Genomic DNA, 18,689 nt, shown 5'->3' on the forward strand with positions numbered 1-18,689 from the left:
GTGAATAGTAACTTCCAGATTACATGGGAATAGTTATCTCTGAGTCTTATCTATTTCTTTCTTTCTTTTTTTTTTTTTTCTTGTCCTTTTGAGACAGGGTTTTGCTATGCAGTTCAGGCTGGCCTTGAGCTCACTTTGTAGCCCAGGCCAGGCTGCTCTCGAACTTGCAGTGATCCTTCTGCCTCAGCCTCCCAAGTGCTGGGATTACAGCCACCTTGCCTGGCCTTCTTTCTTTTTTCTTTCATAGCAGTAGAGAATGGTGTGTTGGAGTTAGAATAAAGGCAAGACTCATTTAAAAAGGGGGAAGATATTTATGGGGGAAAAACACAAAGATTATGAATGTAATTTGTGATTATGTAATTTATGAGCATTTCTTTTAGATTATGTTTTAGAATGGCATTAACTTATAAATCATGATTTCAGTTTGAACTGATTTCTTAGAGTTGATCTTTTATTTTATACTTTCACAGAAAAGAGCCAAGGTATTGGGGTTTAACAAATTGTGATCAGAGTTTGCACAGTAGAACATTTTTATAACATTCTACAAATGAAAAGCCAATTTCCTTTATACAGATAGTAATGCAGATGTTCACAGTAGCTTTGCTACAAAGAAATTAAATTGCCACAATTGATGATTCCATTGCTTTAATGGGAGTTCATGCTGTAATAACCTTTATTAATTAGGAAAATATAGTATAATTTAGATTGGGCAAGAATATTACAGACTCATAAATTGTTACTGAAGAAATTAAACAGAAATGGCGTGTCCTGTATTTTCAAATATTATCACAACTAATAACCTCCATACCCATCAGGACTTCCTCCTTGTTTTTTGGCTTTAGCTAAATCTATTTTTCTGCTTTGAACATATAGTTCATGTAGTTTTCAATGAGCTTGGGACCAGTAAGGCTGAGCCTCAAAGGGAGAGTTGTATGAACTTACACAATTGATAGTTACCTGCTAGAGTTGCAGTCCATGACTTTTCTTACCCTAAAGTCATCCATATTATGGAAACTTGCCTTGTAAGTCACATGTGGAGCAAGCAAAAGCTGAAAGACTGAGGGCAGGTTGATGGCTGGATGATGTAAACACTCAGTACTGGCTGGGCATGGTGGCTCACGCCTGTAATACCAGCACTGGGGGGCGGGGGTGCTGAGGCAGGAGGATCGTTACAAATTGGAGACCATCCTGGGCTACAAAGTGAGCTCAAGGCCAGCCTGACCTACATAGTGAGACCTTGTCTCAAAAAGACCAAAAAGCCAAACCAAAACAAAACAAAACAGCCCACTCAGTATTTAGGTTAAGATAAGCTGGTAAGTTTTTGCATCTGACCTCTTTCTGAAGCATATTTTGAAGAAGGTACTTTGTAAGGGAGAAAGCAGGAGCAGCAGCAATAAGCTTCTGTGTTTGGGAGGAGCTTTAAAATAGAATCGCTGCCAATTGACTAAGGGTGCTTTTGCTCAGGTCTGATAGAAGTGATGAATTTTCAAAGTGCAGTTCCCTTGATGTTAGGGACTTAGAGCTTTTATTGCCAGTCGCTGTCAGATCTTAATATTGTGGCTCTGAGCTTTGAGGGCCAGCATCTCACAGCCTTTAGTGTAACCTTGTGCGTTAGCAGCTCCGTAGCTCTCAGTGACCCATCAGCACTTCAGTAGCCAAAAGTTGTAGTCCCCTTGGTGGCCCTTTGGAACTTTGCCAACAGCTTTGTGGGTTTCTTTCAGGTTTCTCCGCAGATCTTTGCAGATGTGTCATTCTGTTCTTAGTTCTTTGATTCTCCCCTCTGCCAGTTCTGTGCTGCTCTCTGGAGCTTTTTAGTAGTCCTCTGGCTCCTAACCACTCAAGGCTAATAGCGCTTAGAGTTGTCAGCTCTTTTTTAGTGTAACCGTCTCAGGCCACTCTACCTGACAAAAATCAAGAGTTGGTAGTAAGGCTGCCAGAACAAGGCTGTTTTGGGGGCCAGGCTGTAGCACAGGAGAGAACCTTGTTAGACTACCCGAGGACAGTGAAGGGAGCACTGCTTATATAGAGAAGGGCTGGGCTGTGTATGTGCAGTCTGCTGTATCAGATGGACATTTAAAAGGGGGCCTTTGGAGTGGTGGTGGAGGGGGACAGAGTGATCTGGAGAGGCTGTGGGGCAGAGCCATCCATGTGATCCTTGCTCATCAGCGGCTGTTGTACCTGAAGGTTCCCAGTACCTGGTGTAGCCGTGGCTGGAGCAGCGTTCTCTAAAGCAGCCCTTTGGGGTCCAGAACAGCTTCATCTGTCGTGATGACATCCTGCTGAGCTGTGGGAAATGCAGCTGCTTTATTGACAGCTCTGCTGTTGCCATGGAAGTTGTGGGGACCAACATTGTGACTGCTGCTTCTTCAGAGTGTTTCTAGGGGTGGCAGCAGTGTTGATCATGGCTCACTAGGGTTTGGAGGGTTTGGGGTATAACAGCAGCCCCTCATCTGACTGTGATCTGCCTTTTCAGGCGATCTGTGATCTGCCTTTGGCTGCTGTCATGGAGGTACAGTAGTGGCAGGAGCCAAGGGGTTGCGAGGCTGCCAGCCCGGCCACATTCCTGTCGGGGGTGCAGGAGCCATTGGCAGCTTAGAGAGTGGTAGCCGAGGCCACCGCAGAGGTGGCCAGAAAACACTGGAGCCAGTCAGTACCCTCCCAAGTCAGCCTTGTGTCAGGGGACGGGCGTGATGCATGCCAAAGGGAGAGGGAAAGAAGGGCTGAGTCTCATTGTTCTGTCTCAGAGTGAAGCTCCTTTGGGCCATTTGGTACTTACTTTGCTCAAGGATACCCTATTCGAATGTTTTTGCTTGTTGGTAGGGAAAAGTTGTTTTAATTAGGAAGTGGGCCCAGAAAGACTGAAGAAGGCTTGAATTTAATAGAAAATAAAAATAACACTGAAAGTTATAAATTTGCCCTGTATTTCTCTTTTGGCCGTGGGAGGCTTAGGTATTTTGTGATTGAAAAATGAAGCAATACTTTTTCCTAGTCACCACGGAATTAGCTACCATTGCCGAAGTGAGCCTGGAGCATTGCCTAGTCAAGAAGAACATTTTTCAGAAGATGGCCTAAGGCCACTGATGAGCCCTGATTAAAAAAAATATTGGCACATGACAGGCAATCTTGTAGTCTTTCATTTATACATATCCTTTGGCAGCTTACTAATAATCAAGTGAAGCATTAAGGGTATGTGAAATGCGACATTCATAAAGCTACATTAGCATAATGTAAGAGTTTATAAATAATTCTGATTATTGTTCTGGGTCTGGCTCTACTTTACCATGTAGCAGAATTACGAAGCGCCTGTCTCATTTTACTTACATTTTTGGAAAGACATATCAGTATATGTTGAGTTGAACTTTTCAGTTGTTTCCAGCTTTTTAAAATTATAAATTACTGTTTAGTCTTACTTAAATTTGTTATAGATTGTTCAGTTAACCCTATAGAATATTGATACATACTTGTTTCAATAATAGACTTATTCTGTAATTTCTAGTAACTAGGCTTTATATTACAGTTCAAATATGAATTATTCTCCTCAAAGGTACATGTAGAGATGGCTTGGAAAATGGCACTTTGTTCTTACCACCAGTGGCATACTTTACCTGGTCTGAATAGGGTATGTTAACATTTCACACCTGGTGGTCTGAGGAGCTAATTGGTGGATTAAAAGTCAGAGTCAGAATAATTTGTGTTTTCTTTCAGGTCACTGTGGCAGAGCTCTCCTAAGGTCAGCACATTGGCAGACTTTGGTTTGAATGAGCTATTTATCAGCTGTGTCCTTGGTTAAGTTATTCAGTCTTGTCTGTATATCAATTTCTCATCTGTAAAACAGGAAGTTAAAAAGTACAGTACCTAGCTAGTGAAGTTCTCTGAACATTAAATAAGATAATATGTAAAAAAATATTTAATACAGTGCCTGGTTTATAGTAAGTTCTCAATTAGTAGTAGCCATTCTTTATTTTTTAATTTTATTTAACATTTTGAGGTGGGGTCACACTATGTGTTCCAGGCTGGCCTTGAGCTCCTGGGGTCAAATGATCTACCTGCCTCAGTCTCCTGAATAGCCAGGAGAAAGTACAGACGCATGCCTCTGTGCCCAGTGAAGAGCCACTTTTTTACCTCTTCAGTATTGGGGATTGAACCCAGCATCTTCACCTGCTAAGCTCCACTATGGAGGTACACCTCAGCCCTCAGTCATTTTTCTTTCTTTCTTTTTTTTTTTTTTCTGATACCGGAAATCAAACGCAGGACCTTGCACTTGCCAGGCAGGCACTGTGCCGCTGAGCTAAATCCCCAGCCCCTCCTCAGTCATTTTTCTTGAGAAGGACTTTCTAGGTCTTGCTGCAAGATGTTTAATTTGCTTTCAAATTGTAATTTTTGTTTTTAGCTTGTTTTGGAGCTAAAACAAAAAATACTCAAATATTTTAGTGCTTTTTAGTAATTACAGTTTATGTTTCAGATGATCTTGATTATCTCAGATTTTGGGGACACCACCTCATAAAATCTGAATTCCAGGAATAGAGATGTCATTTTGGCTGTTTTCTATTTGCTTATTCTGGCAGTGTTGCATTCAATCAGTAGTTTCCTTGTAGGAACGTTTTAAGTCTACTTGTCATTTTGTGAGCGACAATTTAATTAAAACTAAACATTTGGAAAATTCACTTATGCAGGCACATGTAAGCTTAATACTTCCCATGAACAAGTCAGAACATTACCTTCAGCTCTGCCTGTTTGTGGAGTTCCCACTCTTCTCTCAAGATGTCTGTTTATCTTATGTGACAAGAAACTGTTTTTGGCATGCTGATCATGAGAGGAAGGCAGTGAAGTATAATGTTTTGTAGTTTTTCTAGGTTAAAAATAGGTATGAATGGAAATGTTAATGTTTTCTTCCCAGATCCTTGTAGGAAGAAATCCACAATCTTTGTATTGTGCTCTGTCTGGGAACTAAGCACCCTGATTTGGAGGCTAGTAGCCAGTTACAGTATTTGAATACTGTATTGTTTTACTCTGATAAAAGAATAAATAATAACGTGATTTTCAAAGTTCTTGTTCATGTAATATTCTGTTTAGCATCCGTGTAGTTTTAGTATGGTACTTATGGAAGAATTTGACTTTCTAAAAACCATAAAGTCATAGTCCACTAGTTCGAGAGTTGACATTATTTATCATCTTAGCCTACCTTCTCAGTAGACAATGAATTTTTCAAAGGTAGAAGCTTTGTTAATCTTTATGTTTTCTTTCATCTAGCACTGGGCCTGTATTGTAAAGGTAGCTCAGTAAATCTGTTGTCAAATTGTAATGGTGTAATCTGTGTCTCCCTAGGTTGAAGAATGAAATTGAGGACCAAGGAGGTAGAGAAGAGAAATCTTTATTAAGAAGAGAAAGTTGCTCCTGGTAGTTGGAAGGGGACCCAAAAGTGGGTTGCCATGGGGACTTCTTGACCCAGGCTCAGACCACTCTGAATCAAATTAATATCAACTTACAGGGTCAAAACAAGCTTATTCAAACTAGAAATGGGCCTGTGAGGTGTTGAAACTTGTAGCACGCCCATGTCTGCAGGTACCTTTTGGCCTCTGTGCTATCTAAGTGGTTTTTTAAAAGAACAAAATGAGAAGGAAGAAAGTTTTCCACATAGGTAGGAGCAGAAGTCGTCATAATGGTCATCGATCACCACCCTTGTTACCTCACTCACTATATCCCAGGACTTAATTGTCCATCTTGTTCTTACCAACTTTTAACCTCGGGCAGCTTGTCTGCCTAAGGCCTGATCATCCTGACTTCACCTTGGGCCCAGGGCGTCTCTTATTTGCCTGCTGTCTTCTGCCTCACTTGCCTGTCTGTAATAGAATAAGTTACAGATAGATGCGTAAACTAGTTTATTCCTTGGCAAAGAAGTGGAAAATCAATATGGTAATTGATAAATGGAGTTATGTACACTCATGATAAAATAATCTTGTCAGTTACTTTGGTTATGACAGTAGTCCTTTAGTGTTAAAGCTGAGTAGAATCCGGGCTGGGGATATAGCTCAGTGGCACAAGTGCCAAGGTCCTGAGTTCGATTTCTAGTACCAAAAAAAAAAAGGTCCTGAGTTTGATTTCCGGTACAAAAAAAAAAAAAAAAAAGACTGAGAGATCTATGTTTGTTTACAAACAAAATCATAGAATGAGAAGACTGAACCTGGCCTGGACATGATATTCAGTCTTTTCCAGAAAAACAGCCATGTCGGGAATCCTTTCATGTGAACCTCAGTTGTGTCCCTCACAATAGCATTTACTACCCAGGTCAGAGTATTCTTTTGCAAGGCGCACAGAATATCAGAATCAAGGTTATATCTACCAGTGTGGTCATTTTCACCCTTTTATTCAGACTTTTTAATAATAAGTATAGAATATATATATCTAAAGAAATGACGTATCCTTCCTGTGAGAAAGTGGAATGTGACTTTTTTCCGAATGTTTAAGATGCAGATAGAACATCATCTATGTCCCCAAGTGATACTAATTTAAAGTTTAAGGAATACTACTTCAAATTACATACCACATGGGTACCAAGAGCAGAAAGAAATTGCTAAGCCATATGCTTGTAAATGCCATCTCTTTCCTCAAGAGAAAGATCATTTATATTTTGCAATTAAAGAGCAGAAGGTCTTTTTTCCCATAAAGGCCTTTCAGTCAGGAAATACACAGGGTGGAGAGAGCTTCCCAGGGGAGATCCAGGCAAGTTCAAGGACTCATTGGCGGCTCCACCTTGTGCAATTTTGTTCATCGAATAGTTCCTGATTAAACCCTAGGGAATAAACTTTAATTCTAAAGAATGTCGTTAGCCCTTGTTAAGGTAAGGTTTGTAATCAGTTCTGCTAAAAGTGAAGTTTAAGTCAAGAAATTGATTCTTAGGTCAACTTGGCGTTTTCCTCTGTGGGAAGCAGTTATAGCATTACAGTGTGATGAGCTGCATATGGTGCTCACTTTATTGATGGACATTGTTTATTATTTTGGTTAGAACAAATGGCTATGGGTTTCTTATTGCATAATAAACAGGCAATAACCCTCCATTGTTAGTACTGCTGCTGTAGTGATTTTTTTTGTTTTTGATGCATTTGAATTAATGACAGTGAACCAAGAAAAGCAGAGTAGTTTCTTTACTGTTTATGGTACGTAAATCTGCACAAGTCCCACTTCTCTTAACTAATAATTCTACCTGGTACTATGAAAGGTACCATTTTCTGGTGGAGATGTTTCTGTCCTCTCTTAGACTAAGTCCTTGCTCACCCTGCCTTCCTGCTTTTCTTCCTTTCATCTTATGGGAACCATTTGAGCGGATATATTATACCCTTCCCTTATCTTGTGGAAATCAGCAAGTCTGGGCTCCATGACTGTAGCAGGAGTAAATTTCAGAACACTTGCACTCTGAGAAAATCTGCGTTGAGTCTGGAAATGTCACTCTGAAAATCTCTTAGGTAAATATGCTAAGTTGGAATGTTATCAGGCAGAGTGTCCTTGAAGGTTATGTTGCCCAGGTATCTGATGCACCTGTCTTAGTGTAATGAACTTTTTTTTTTTTTTTTTGGCTTGTCTAAGTGTAATGTGCATTTTATCCTTGCCCTCAATTTGTTCATTTTTATCTGTAGAGTTAATATATGGTCCCAGTATTATTTTTCTTCTTGCTGAGATAGAATACCTAACATAGTTAAAGGGGGAAATGCTTATTCAGTTCACAGTGTGTTGAGATTTCAGAGTATAGTCGGCAGGCTCCAAGGCAGTGGGAAATGTTAGACAGGCATTGCAGAGGGAAAGCAGTTCATGGCGGACAGAAGAGAGCAAAGCAAGCAAGGGGTGACCACACCTTTCTATTCCTTATGTCTTATCCAGGCTACTAGAGTGGGTAGCACTCATACCCTTCATCCTAGTGCCCTTAAACCTACCATTGCACTGTGAATCAATCCCAGTGTCACACATTTTAGATCCAGCCACCTCTGAAAAAGCCCCACCTGTGACTGCATGAGGCTTTGGGGGAACGGCTAGAGACATAAGCCATAGTAGTCCCTCTGTTTGCCATTTCTGTCTTAGTCACTGTATCAGTTGTTACTCACTAGTTGTGGAAAATTAAAATGCTTGCTGTCTTATGCATAAACCATTTTATTTTGTAAGTTTAACAGCCAAACTTATTGAGACATTTGCTTATAGTTTTATTACAAATAAAACTGATTAGTATAAAATATTTAAACAAGGAAGTAAGTAGCATGCTATGTGAAGTTTTTCCATAGCCTCAACCTATTGGATTATACTTGTTAACAATTTTATCATATTCCTTCTTTTTCAGTGTTTATATTTTATTTAAATATTTATAACATTAATGAAATTTTAATTAATTAAATAATTAAATTATATAATTAAATAAATTACATAATTAAAGTAATTAAAATATGTTTTGTATGCAAGTACATGTATTTAACCTTTTTTCAGTGTCATTAGTATCTAACTTTATTCTTTTTAATCATTTATAATATTTCATTGTATTGATATACCATTATTTGACTGACCAGTTTTCCTTTAGTGGACTTTAGACTTTTTTCTAGTTTTTTACTGTTACAGAAAGTGCTGGAGCTGACATCCTTATGCATTAAATTTTATGCTTTTGTGTGATTATTGAGTTTATTTTTTTAAGATGGCTAGCCAACATTTAAAAAGATCCATATTTTCCCCTATTGAACTGAAAAACACATTAATACAAATGCGAACTCCTACACTTGTGCATTTATTTCTGGGTTAATATGTTCTGATGAGCTGTCTCTCTTACATGACATTGTTTAAATGCTTTGATTTATGATTTGCTTTTTTATCTGCTAAGCTGATCCCCTTTGATTGCTTCTCTTTTTTAGAATGTATTCCAGATGATATATATATTCTTCCATTTGAATTCTCTTACCTCAGTTCATTTTAAAGAGTCTATTGTGATTCTGATGAGGATTATTTTTAATTCCTGGATTAATTAAAATTGTCTCTCAGCTTGAAGAAAACCCTTTTTAATAAAGGCTAAGGCTGTAGCTCAGTGGTACAGCATTTGCCTATCTGTGCTCGAGGCTCTGGGTTCATTATCTAGCACTGCAAAAACACAACAAAATAAAAAACCAGAAACCTTGGGATAAATATAAAATTCTTATCAATTTTCTAAAATGTGAATTCAGTTGACAAAAACTTTTTAACTGTGTATCCCTGTCAAAAAATATTTTGTTGCATTTTGCTCTCTGAAGTTTCTATCATATAACATTTTTTTGTTCACCATATAGTATAGTAAAATTTCAAATGTGCTCTTTTTCTTACGATTTGGAGATAGTTGATCTCTTGATGCTGTTAGATCTTTTTATCCCTTGACGATGTATGTCTCTTCATTTATTTTTTAAAATCCTTCAGTAGGATTTTATAATTTCTATTACATATCCTGTGAGTTTATTCCTAGGTGTAGTATGTATTTTGCAGTTATTTTTTTCCCTCATATTTTGGTTGTTTTGGCATGGAAGAATGTTGTATATTTTCACATAATCATTTTACATGGCCCCTTTAGTGAACTTTTTTTTTTATTTTAAAGAAAGTAATAAAAAAAAGAACAATAGCTAAATACCAGCAACATAGACAAAAACAAAACAAAGCAAAAACAATAAAAATGATACAGGGTTTCAGAACAAAATGATAGGTGTTAAAAGTGGGTGTTATATTACATATTGTTATGTTCAAAGTTGCTCAGATTACCAGATGTAAGAATGCAATAGTGCAGGGGCTGGGGATTTAGCTCAGTGGCAAAAGCGCCTGCCTGGCAAGCGCAAGGTCGTGAGTTCGGTTCCCGGTACCGGAGGAAAAAAAAAAAAAAAAGAATGCAATAGTGAACCTTTCTTATAGTCTCTTGTTTTTTTCTTTGCTTGATTCTTAACGATTTTTCATGTGCAGAATCAGCCTCTGTAAATAATTATTTTACCTCTTTGTTTCTTTATCTTTTATTTGGTTTCCTTACTTGCATTGTATTTTGTTCCAGAAAAATGTTAGTAGTGATGAGCAGACATACTTGTCTTCTCTCTTAACTTCATCTCAGAATGTTTCTTGTGTTTTATCAACCTGATACTTACATCTTTTACGCTGTGTATATGTGTACATCAAATTAATGAAGTATCCTTTTATTCCTAGTCAATTAAAATTTTTTATTAGCTTGTGAAAGTTTAAAAAGTTAATGTATTTTAGCTCTCCTGAGTTAATTCTATGAATTCTTAACCTATTAATTCAAGGAGATTTTTTTTTTTTTTTTTTTTTCTTTTTTTTTTCCTGTTGTGTATCTTGGACCGAGGGCCTCAGGCATACTAGTAAACATTCTACCACTGAGGTACATTCACAGCCCCTCATCTGTCCTTGAAATTTATCATTTTTTGTTATGAATTCTTCCACTTAATTCTGTTGCCTAATATTTTATGTGGGAAATTTTTTCATTAACATGAGTTTTTGAGTGTATGAGTATGGTCATATCTTCATGTCAAAGTTATATTGACTTCAGAGACAAGCATGGTGGTGCACCCCTGTAATCTCAGCACTTGAGAGGCTGAGGCAAGAGGATTGCTGAGAGTTCATGGCCAACCTGGGCTACATAATGCCAGCCTGGACAATATAATGAGACCCTGTCTCAAAAAAAACAAAAACAAAAACAAAAAAGTTATGTTGACTTCACAAGATGAAGTAGATTTCTTCCCATACACTCAAGAACATTGTAAATAACGTTGGAATGGTCTTACAGTTTTGAAGAATCCTGTCCACAACACTGGATTGGGCATAATGAGCATTTAGGATTTAGAAATACATTGGGTAGTTAGAGTATGTTGTTGTGATTTTTTTTTTTTTTTTTGGTACCAGGAATCAAACTCAGGACCTTGCACTTGCCAGGCAGGCACTTATGCCGCTGAGCTATATATATCCCCGGCCCTGTTGTGATTATTTTTAAAGGATCCTTTTCTCTTACCCAAACAAGTATATTAGATGTGCACATTAGATAGGTAGACTTTGTTTTCTGTGCTTCTGCTAACATTATTAGATGCTCTCATTTCCGGAGCTATGCAGAAAAGAGTTAACAAAATAAGAATGAACTGGTTATCTTTGGAAAGGCCTGATTGCAAGGTTAGCCCTTGGCTGACCACCTGGGAATTTAGAATTTGAGGGGTTGCTCCCATGGACTGATGAGAGGGGCATACTGTGGCTAAGCTGTACAACAGGAAGTGTGATTGATGCTGAAAACTTGCTTTCCTTCTGAGAATCTGAAATTTGGGTCCATTCCAGGCAGGGGTTACCTACATGGAAAGTCCCTGCTAAACATTCTGAGCACTGAGTCTCTGAACAGGCTTTATGGGGGGATTCATTATACCTGTGTTGTCAGAATTTGGTGCTGAGGGGAATTCAGCTTGTGAAGTGGGCTTTCTTTGGCTTGCTTTTCGTTCGGCCTTGTCTCATGTGTTTTTAAAATTCTTTTCCTTTGCTGATTTTGCTTTGTGTACTGTTGGGTTTTTTGGTGTGTGTGTGTACTTTTGTCATGATAAATCACAGCTGTGAATATACAAGGTGTGATAGAAAAATGCCATGAATGTTTAAATTTTAAGAATTTATTACAGTGACAGACCACCTTGCCTTTAATCCTTTTCAGAACACTTCCCATTTCCTTGATCACACTTATCCCATCATTCTTGTTACTTCCTGAAGTAGTTCTGTCTTTGTGAGTGTCTTTGGTTGCACTGTCATGATGTCTTAAATAGATTCAGAACATTTAACGTTCATGGTCATTTTGACTTCGGGGAAGAGCCAGAAGTTGCACAGTGCCAGTTCCAGTGAATAAGGTGGATTAAGATACACGGTAGTGTTTTTATGACCTTACCTTTCATTGGGTGGCTCTCAGCGGCAGCATCCATTGTATTTCTGATCATACCTTATAAAGACTCAAAAAAGAGGACTTCCAGAATTGCTTCAGAAAGTTGCAAGAATGATAAATGTGTTTGAAGTGAGGGGGGAGGGTTTTGACGGGGATTAATGGCAGTATGTCTTTTATGATAATGAATTTTTACAAATTTTAAACATTCGTCTTATATTTTGATCATACCTTGTAACTATGTACTGAGCCATGTGAGCCATTATAAAATGATTGTTGACCCTGGGGGTGATCTGGGAACTCCTGACATAGTACCTATAGAATTTTGATCTTTAAAGCAACTAGATAGTTCTCAAAACTTGTCTTTTTTACAGAAACTGAAGTTCTTTCCTCACACCAACAGCCTTTTTTACCAAATAATTTGTACTCTTAGAAAAAGGATTGAGAAATGTGATATTAAACTGGGAAGTGATTTCAGCTTCTCACTAAAGGTGGTGTCATAATTTAAATATGATTTGCTAGGCAATGTGGTGTACATCTGTAATTGTAGTACTCAGAGAAGCTGAGGTGGTGGATCATAAGATTGAGCCCAGCCTGGCAACTTAGTGAGACCCATTCTTAAAAACAGAAACAAAAATCCCCCCAAATAACAATAACAAGCCCAACCCACCAAGCAAAACCGAGGATGTAGCTTAGAACCCAGAAGGCACTGGGTTCCAATGCTAGAACCAAAAATAAAATAAAATAAAATTTAAAAGATTAGGTAGATTGTTATGACGTTTTCAGCATTTATTGGGAGATGCTGTCCTGGACTAGAAGCTCTGGAGGAGGATGGACTCCGTCTGACTTGTTTGGGATATCTTCCTAGCTTTCGGTACAGTGCCCGACTCATGGTAGGTTTTCAATAAATGTTTTGAATGCATGAGCACCAAAAACTAATTTCAATTGTAAATTATTCTTTCATGATACTGTATACTGTACCTTGGAGTTTTGTTCTGTCCTCCCCAATATAGGTGATAAGAGGTGACTTAAGCCTTCTTGTGTACTCATTTTGAAATTGCTGACAGTTGTAAAATTTATAAAGTAAGTGAAATGATAATTTAAAAACAAAGGTGTGGTTCCACATGATGTCTGCTAGATATAGAGCATCTTCACACATTTCTACCCCTTCGACTAGAGTAGATCGGACAACAGTGAACAGGCTGGAAGAACTTGACAGGGCTCTGTATCGGGTCTTGGTTTTCACTTCATTTCATTTCTTTGGTTCTTGTCTGGCCATCTCAGGGCCTCTCACTTTCCATATAGCCTTTCCAATAGTCAAGGCAACTCAGGGTTCCCAGCAGGGCAAAAAGAGAGACCACCAGACTTTCTTAAAGGTTAGGCCTGAAAGCGTTACTAGATTTAGGGTTTTGTCTAGGCCAAGACCTAGGTATGTCTATATTATGTTGTGTCTTGGTTCTTGGGACAAGCACAGTACACTTGGGAGAGTTCCAGTCCAGCAGTGTGGTGAAAGGTAAGTGCCTACAGAGGTGCAGTAGCTTAACAGGGACAGTATGCTCCCAAGGAAGGGGTGCAGCAGCCTGGAGAAAGCCCAAGTGCAAAGAGGCCTCTCCAAAAGAGGGTCAAAATTTCCATGCTAACCACATGTAAATGAAGCCTGATTGGGTTACAGTAGAGGGGCTAATGGAGCCAGCTGGGAGCTTGAGTCCCTCAGGTGCACACGTGTGTGGGGTCCCTAGAAGGGCTGCCTTGAGCCCCCTCAGGGAATTTTCAGACTGTAAATTCAGTTGCAGTCAAGAAGCTCAGCCCATTGTCTCCTTGAAGTTTTGCCTTTCAGGCTTAGCTGCTGTTCTTTTAGCTCATTTCATGGCTAGCTAACTACCTACTTTATCAAAACCTCACTTCTGTTGGTTAAAGTGGTCCCAAAGCTGGATGCTGTGGTGCATGCCTGCATACTGGGGAGGCTGAGGCAGAGGGATTGCAAGGTCAAGAGCAGCCTTGACAATGTAGACTCTTGCTTTCAAATAAAAAATAAAAAGGACTGGGAATGTAGCTTGGTGGTAGAGCACTTGGTTAGCATGCATGACCTGGGTTTGCGCTCTAGTACTACAAAAAATAGATAAAAATAAAGTGATTTGTGGCTATCTCAGACTCAAGGGGAAAGAATGGAATCTACTTCTCAGTGGGGAGGTGGTATGTGTCAAAAGGCGTAGAAGATGGCCACCTTCGGGTCTGTCAGTACCAGTAATCATGCATTTGTCCAAACCTTTAAGGACTTCCAATCCTCTTCATAAACTTTGATTTTACATGTTATATTTTCGTTTTATAGCTGAAATATCTTGATTTTATAGGATCAAACAAATATTAAAAGGCAGTGTGGTAGAACTATAAAATGTAACTTGAAAAAATAAATGATCAACTATACAGTTGACAGATGTGTGGCATGTGTACTGTGGCAGGCACCCAGACCCCTCTCTGCCAGCAAACAAGCCAAGTTGCTGAGTGTCGAATATTCAGAATATTTAATTGCAATATTGGTAGTTTGTGATAAATCAGTGGGTTTTGGGTTGCATTTTGGGCACTCCGTCTCTAAAAGGTTCACCATCACTGGACTATAAGCTTGTTATTATGATTGTGGAAATACTCTTGTGGAAGTTTGTCAGAGGTCACAGACATAGTTAATGGCAGAGTAACTCACAAAGCTGGAGAAAGTCATTACATAGTTTTATTCTATGAACTTTAAGTCTTTTTCCAATTTTATTATCAAGTTAATTTGGTCATTTGAAATTTAACTTATTAGCATGCGATTCCTAACACTTTTGGTTTTTCATTTTTTTATTAGTACATGTTTGCAGTACATAATGGTTACATTCATTGTGAGGAGTTGGTACATGTATGTGACACGTTTTAATGCTTTTTTTTTTTAACCTCTTTCCCCTTTGTTCCCTCCCACCTTCCCCCATCTCTTGGTCTTTTCCCTTTTGCAAAAGCTTGTGTCCTACAAACTGTTCTACATATAAGCTGTGGCATTGATAACTTTGATAACACCATTTGCCTCTTCACAATAATATTAAAAAGAGACTGAATTTCTCAGTGGATATTTTTTGTGAATTTGCACGTCCAAGGGATGTGAACTGTATTAGTCAGCATTGTGCTACTATAATTAAATACTTGAGGTGGGCTAACTTTATAAAGAAAGGTTTATATAGCACACAGCTTTGGGGGTTCAAGGGTATGACACTGGCTTTGTCCCAGAACTTCATAGTCAGTTGGGTTACAATGGCAGAAATGTGTGCAGGAATAAGATGTGACATCTTGTTTTTTTTTTTTTGTTTTTTTTTTTTTTTTTTTTTTGGTTTTTTTCCGGTACCGGGAACCGAACTCACAACCTTGCACTTGCCAGGCAGGCGCTTTGCCGCTGAGCTAAATCCCCAGCCCCAAGATGTGACATCTTGAAACAGGAAGCCAGAGGGGTGATTGGGTCCAGTCTTGCTCCTTTTCTAGTAAAAAGTACCAAGGAGTCCCGTGAGAACTACCTGCATCTGTTGGAACTTCCTTAGTGACCTACGGACTTCCTACTAGGCCTCACCTCTTAAAGGTTACAGACCAGTTCCTAACACCAACCACCCCCTGGACCAACTCTCCAGCACACAGAGCCTTAGGGAACAAATCACATCCAAATCGTACATGTATCTACAGCGATAATCTAAATCACTGGCTCTTTTCCATGTTGTTCACCGGAATCACTTCAGAAGGGTGATTCCAGTGCCTGGGCCCCATTCCAGATGAATTAAATAAGACTCTCTGATGGGTAGGACTCAAGCATCTCTTTTTCTTTTTTTTAAATCTCCCCATGTGGTCCCAATGTGTGGGAAGCTTGTTGAGAATCACTAGTCTAATTAAAATTATTTCCGTATGCCAATAAAAATTGTGTTTATTCCACACTAAGTGGCTATTTTCTGTACCCAGCAATATTCTCTTTATGTCTTCATTTGGAAAAACATAATTAAAATGTAAATTTAGCAAAATGAAATTACATGTATTGAGAGTAAAGATTTACAGAACCTATTAAGCAAAATATTTACATGTGTAGTATTAATGTTTATAAGTGAGTTGAATTGTAAATTTTTCTTCTAAGCTAGTTAACCAAAAATCGATCTTTGTTCAGCAAGATTCATTTAGTCAGTAGTTTGAGTCTTAGCTATGACCTAGATAAAATATTAAGAGAATATTATGCCAGAGACTATATCTATTAGACGTATGCACTGCATCCTTTCAGCCAGGGGAAAATGTGTTAAGAGTCCTGTATCATGACTGAAATAGTAGATGGTAATGTGAGTATTCCAGGTGAGAAGAATGGGATTTTGAAGTTAGGTTCCAGTAGCTTTTAGAGTCCCATGACCAACACAGGAAATGACCGTGTTATTTAGAACATAAACTGGGTAACCCAACAGAAGCATTTTAAAAAACCCTATCTGGCTGGGTGTGGTGGCGCATGCCTGTAATCCCAGCACTTGGGAGGCTGAGGCAGGAGGTTCGGATCGTCCTGAGTTTGAGACCAGCCTGGGCTACAAAGTGAGCTCAAGGCCAGCCTGGACTGCGTGGCGAAACCCTGTCTCAAAAAGACCAAAATAACAAAAAACAAATAACAACAACAAAAAACCCTATCTGATCTTTTGTCTAGAGAGTAGTCAGTTTTGATCACATGTTAGAATAGGGATTGTCAAGCTATGTATGGCCTGTGGGCCAAATCCAGCTCTTTTTCTGTAAATAGTTTTATGGGAAAATAGCCATGTTTATTTATTACTTACTGCCTGCGGCAGAGTTAAATTGTTATGACAAAAGTGGTATAGTGGTCAGAGCCTAAAATATTTACCTTCTGACCCTTTGCAGAAAGTTTGCCTGTCCCTGTGTTAGGTTCTTGTGTTAAACATTATATTATTGTATCACACGTTACCTGTTGACGCTCCTAAATAAACCTTTTTAAGCTGAATGTGGTGTTTTCACACAAGTGACTGGAGATTATATATTTGGTAATAATATTTTAGCAACTGAGGGAGATGGATTTGCTGTGGCCCTAATGACAGTTTGCTCCTACCGTGAGGGACCAGAAGTTCGCTCACTTACCTGGGGTGGGGGTTTCCTTGCCTAGCTCGTCCTCTGTTTCTCCTGGATCACAGTCCTTTATTGAGGCTGGGTATGTGATAGTAGGTAGCTAAGGAACTTGGTCTGTGAGGATCTTCACTGCAGTTGGAGGACATGGACTATTCTTTATACACCTTGCTAATAATAGATTTGGCTATAGAAGCTTAAAGATGAGTTGCCGCTGAACCTTTCATCCTCGTCCAGGTAGAGTTTGAGAAGGGGTGGAGGGCAAGCGGAGAGAAGGTAAGGGGCTCACTTCTCGCTGTGTGGTGCGGCAGAGGGGTGAGGGCTCACCTCAGCTAATGGATGACTTTCCTAGTGCACTGAATGCTATGAAGGCTCTCACTCAACTGCTGGTCATTACACCTGGAAGAGCAGAACCTACAAATACATTAGGGATTTAAAAATAAAAACGTTTTCGGCTTTCTAAGATAACTCCCCTTTCTAACATGCAAAGCCGTTAACCAGCTTTAGTCCCTGTATTTTTCAGTTATTTTGTGGGGAATCAGGGAAGTGCGGGTGCATGAGGTAAAGTGTGATGACTCTCTGGTGCACACTGGCACCCTGGTCATCAGCGACACAAGTCTGGAATGCAAGTTACAGTCTTGAGGAAAAGGCCAGGGTTACTCTTGTTTTGAAAGGGGCTTAGGCTCCTACTATGAACTTTCATTAGTAAATACCAAGTTTTGTTGCTTCAGATTATTTTTATAAAATATTTAAGATGTTTTCAGACTAAAATATCTTATATGATATCTGATTATTTTATTCATTCTGTTTGTAACTGAGGCCTAGATCTACGCCTGAATGGTTTTCTGGGCATAGATGTACCCGACCTTATTAAATAAATCTACTCTAAGAAAATGTTGATTTTCATTTTCCTAAGGTACCTTAGCCAGGCATGGTGGTGCATGCCTGTACTCCCAGTGCTTTGGGAGGCTGAGGCAGGAAAATCACAAATTTGAGCCCTGCCCTTAACAACTTACCAAGGCCCTGTCTCCAAAAGAAAAAGGGGCTGAGGGTATGGCTTAGTGCAAAAGCCCTGGGGGTTCAGTCTCCAGTGCTGCCAAAACAAAACAAACCAAACCCACAGACCTGTATTGGTTTTAGTTGTCTAGATTGTGGTAGCTCCAAATGCTCTCAGTGTTTAAGAACCTGTCATTTTTGCTTTGCTGGTGTGATGAGGTGTGAAGGTAGTGAGTTAGTGGAGATGAATTGTTTCCCAGAATAAATCAGTTAATAAAGAGATCACCGATGATTCATATTCTCTCTCTCATGAGCTTTTTATAAAAAGCACTTTAAAGTTTTACTTAAGGAGAATCACACACCATAAACACAGCTAAGTGTGCTCTCCTTCCTCTACTGACTCTGATCCCCTTTCTGTAATAGATCAGCGACTACCGGTTTGACAAGATGAGTAACAGCCACCCTCTCCGGCCCTTCACTGCAGTGGGGGAGATTGATCATGTGCATATTTTGTCGGAACATATCGGTGCCTTGTTGATTGGAGAAGAGTATGGCGATGTCACGTTTGTTGTGGAGAAGAAACGTTTTCCTGCCCACCGGGTAATTTTAGCAGCCAGGTGCCAATATTTTAGGTAAGTGTGTAATATTTTGGAAGATTTAAGTAGCATGTGCAAAACACTGGTATTTT

General features: G+C 39.0%; 1 protein-coding gene across 2 annotated transcripts in view; it reads left to right on the top strand.

Moving 5' to 3' along the window:
• The window catches only part of Btbd9 (BTB (POZ) domain containing 9), a gene marked incomplete at its 3' end in the record, with an annotated part of 379,800 nt that overhangs the window by 24,785 nt on the left and 336,326 nt on the right, over window positions 1-18,689 (top strand). For both annotated transcript variants that reach the window (XM_005390124.2, XM_013516988.1), the window contains 1 exon segment: window positions 18,425-18,633. In XM_005390124.2, coding sequence (XP_005390181.2) covers window positions 18,449-18,633 — 185 coding nt within the window.

The sequence above is a fragment of the Chinchilla lanigera genome, unplaced genomic scaffold (assembly GCF_000276665.1).
Source record: "Chinchilla lanigera isolate Chin_1 unplaced genomic scaffold, ChiLan1.0 scaffold00036, whole genome shotgun sequence".
Classification (NCBI taxonomy): Eukaryota; Metazoa; Chordata; class Mammalia; order Rodentia; family Chinchillidae; genus Chinchilla; species Chinchilla lanigera.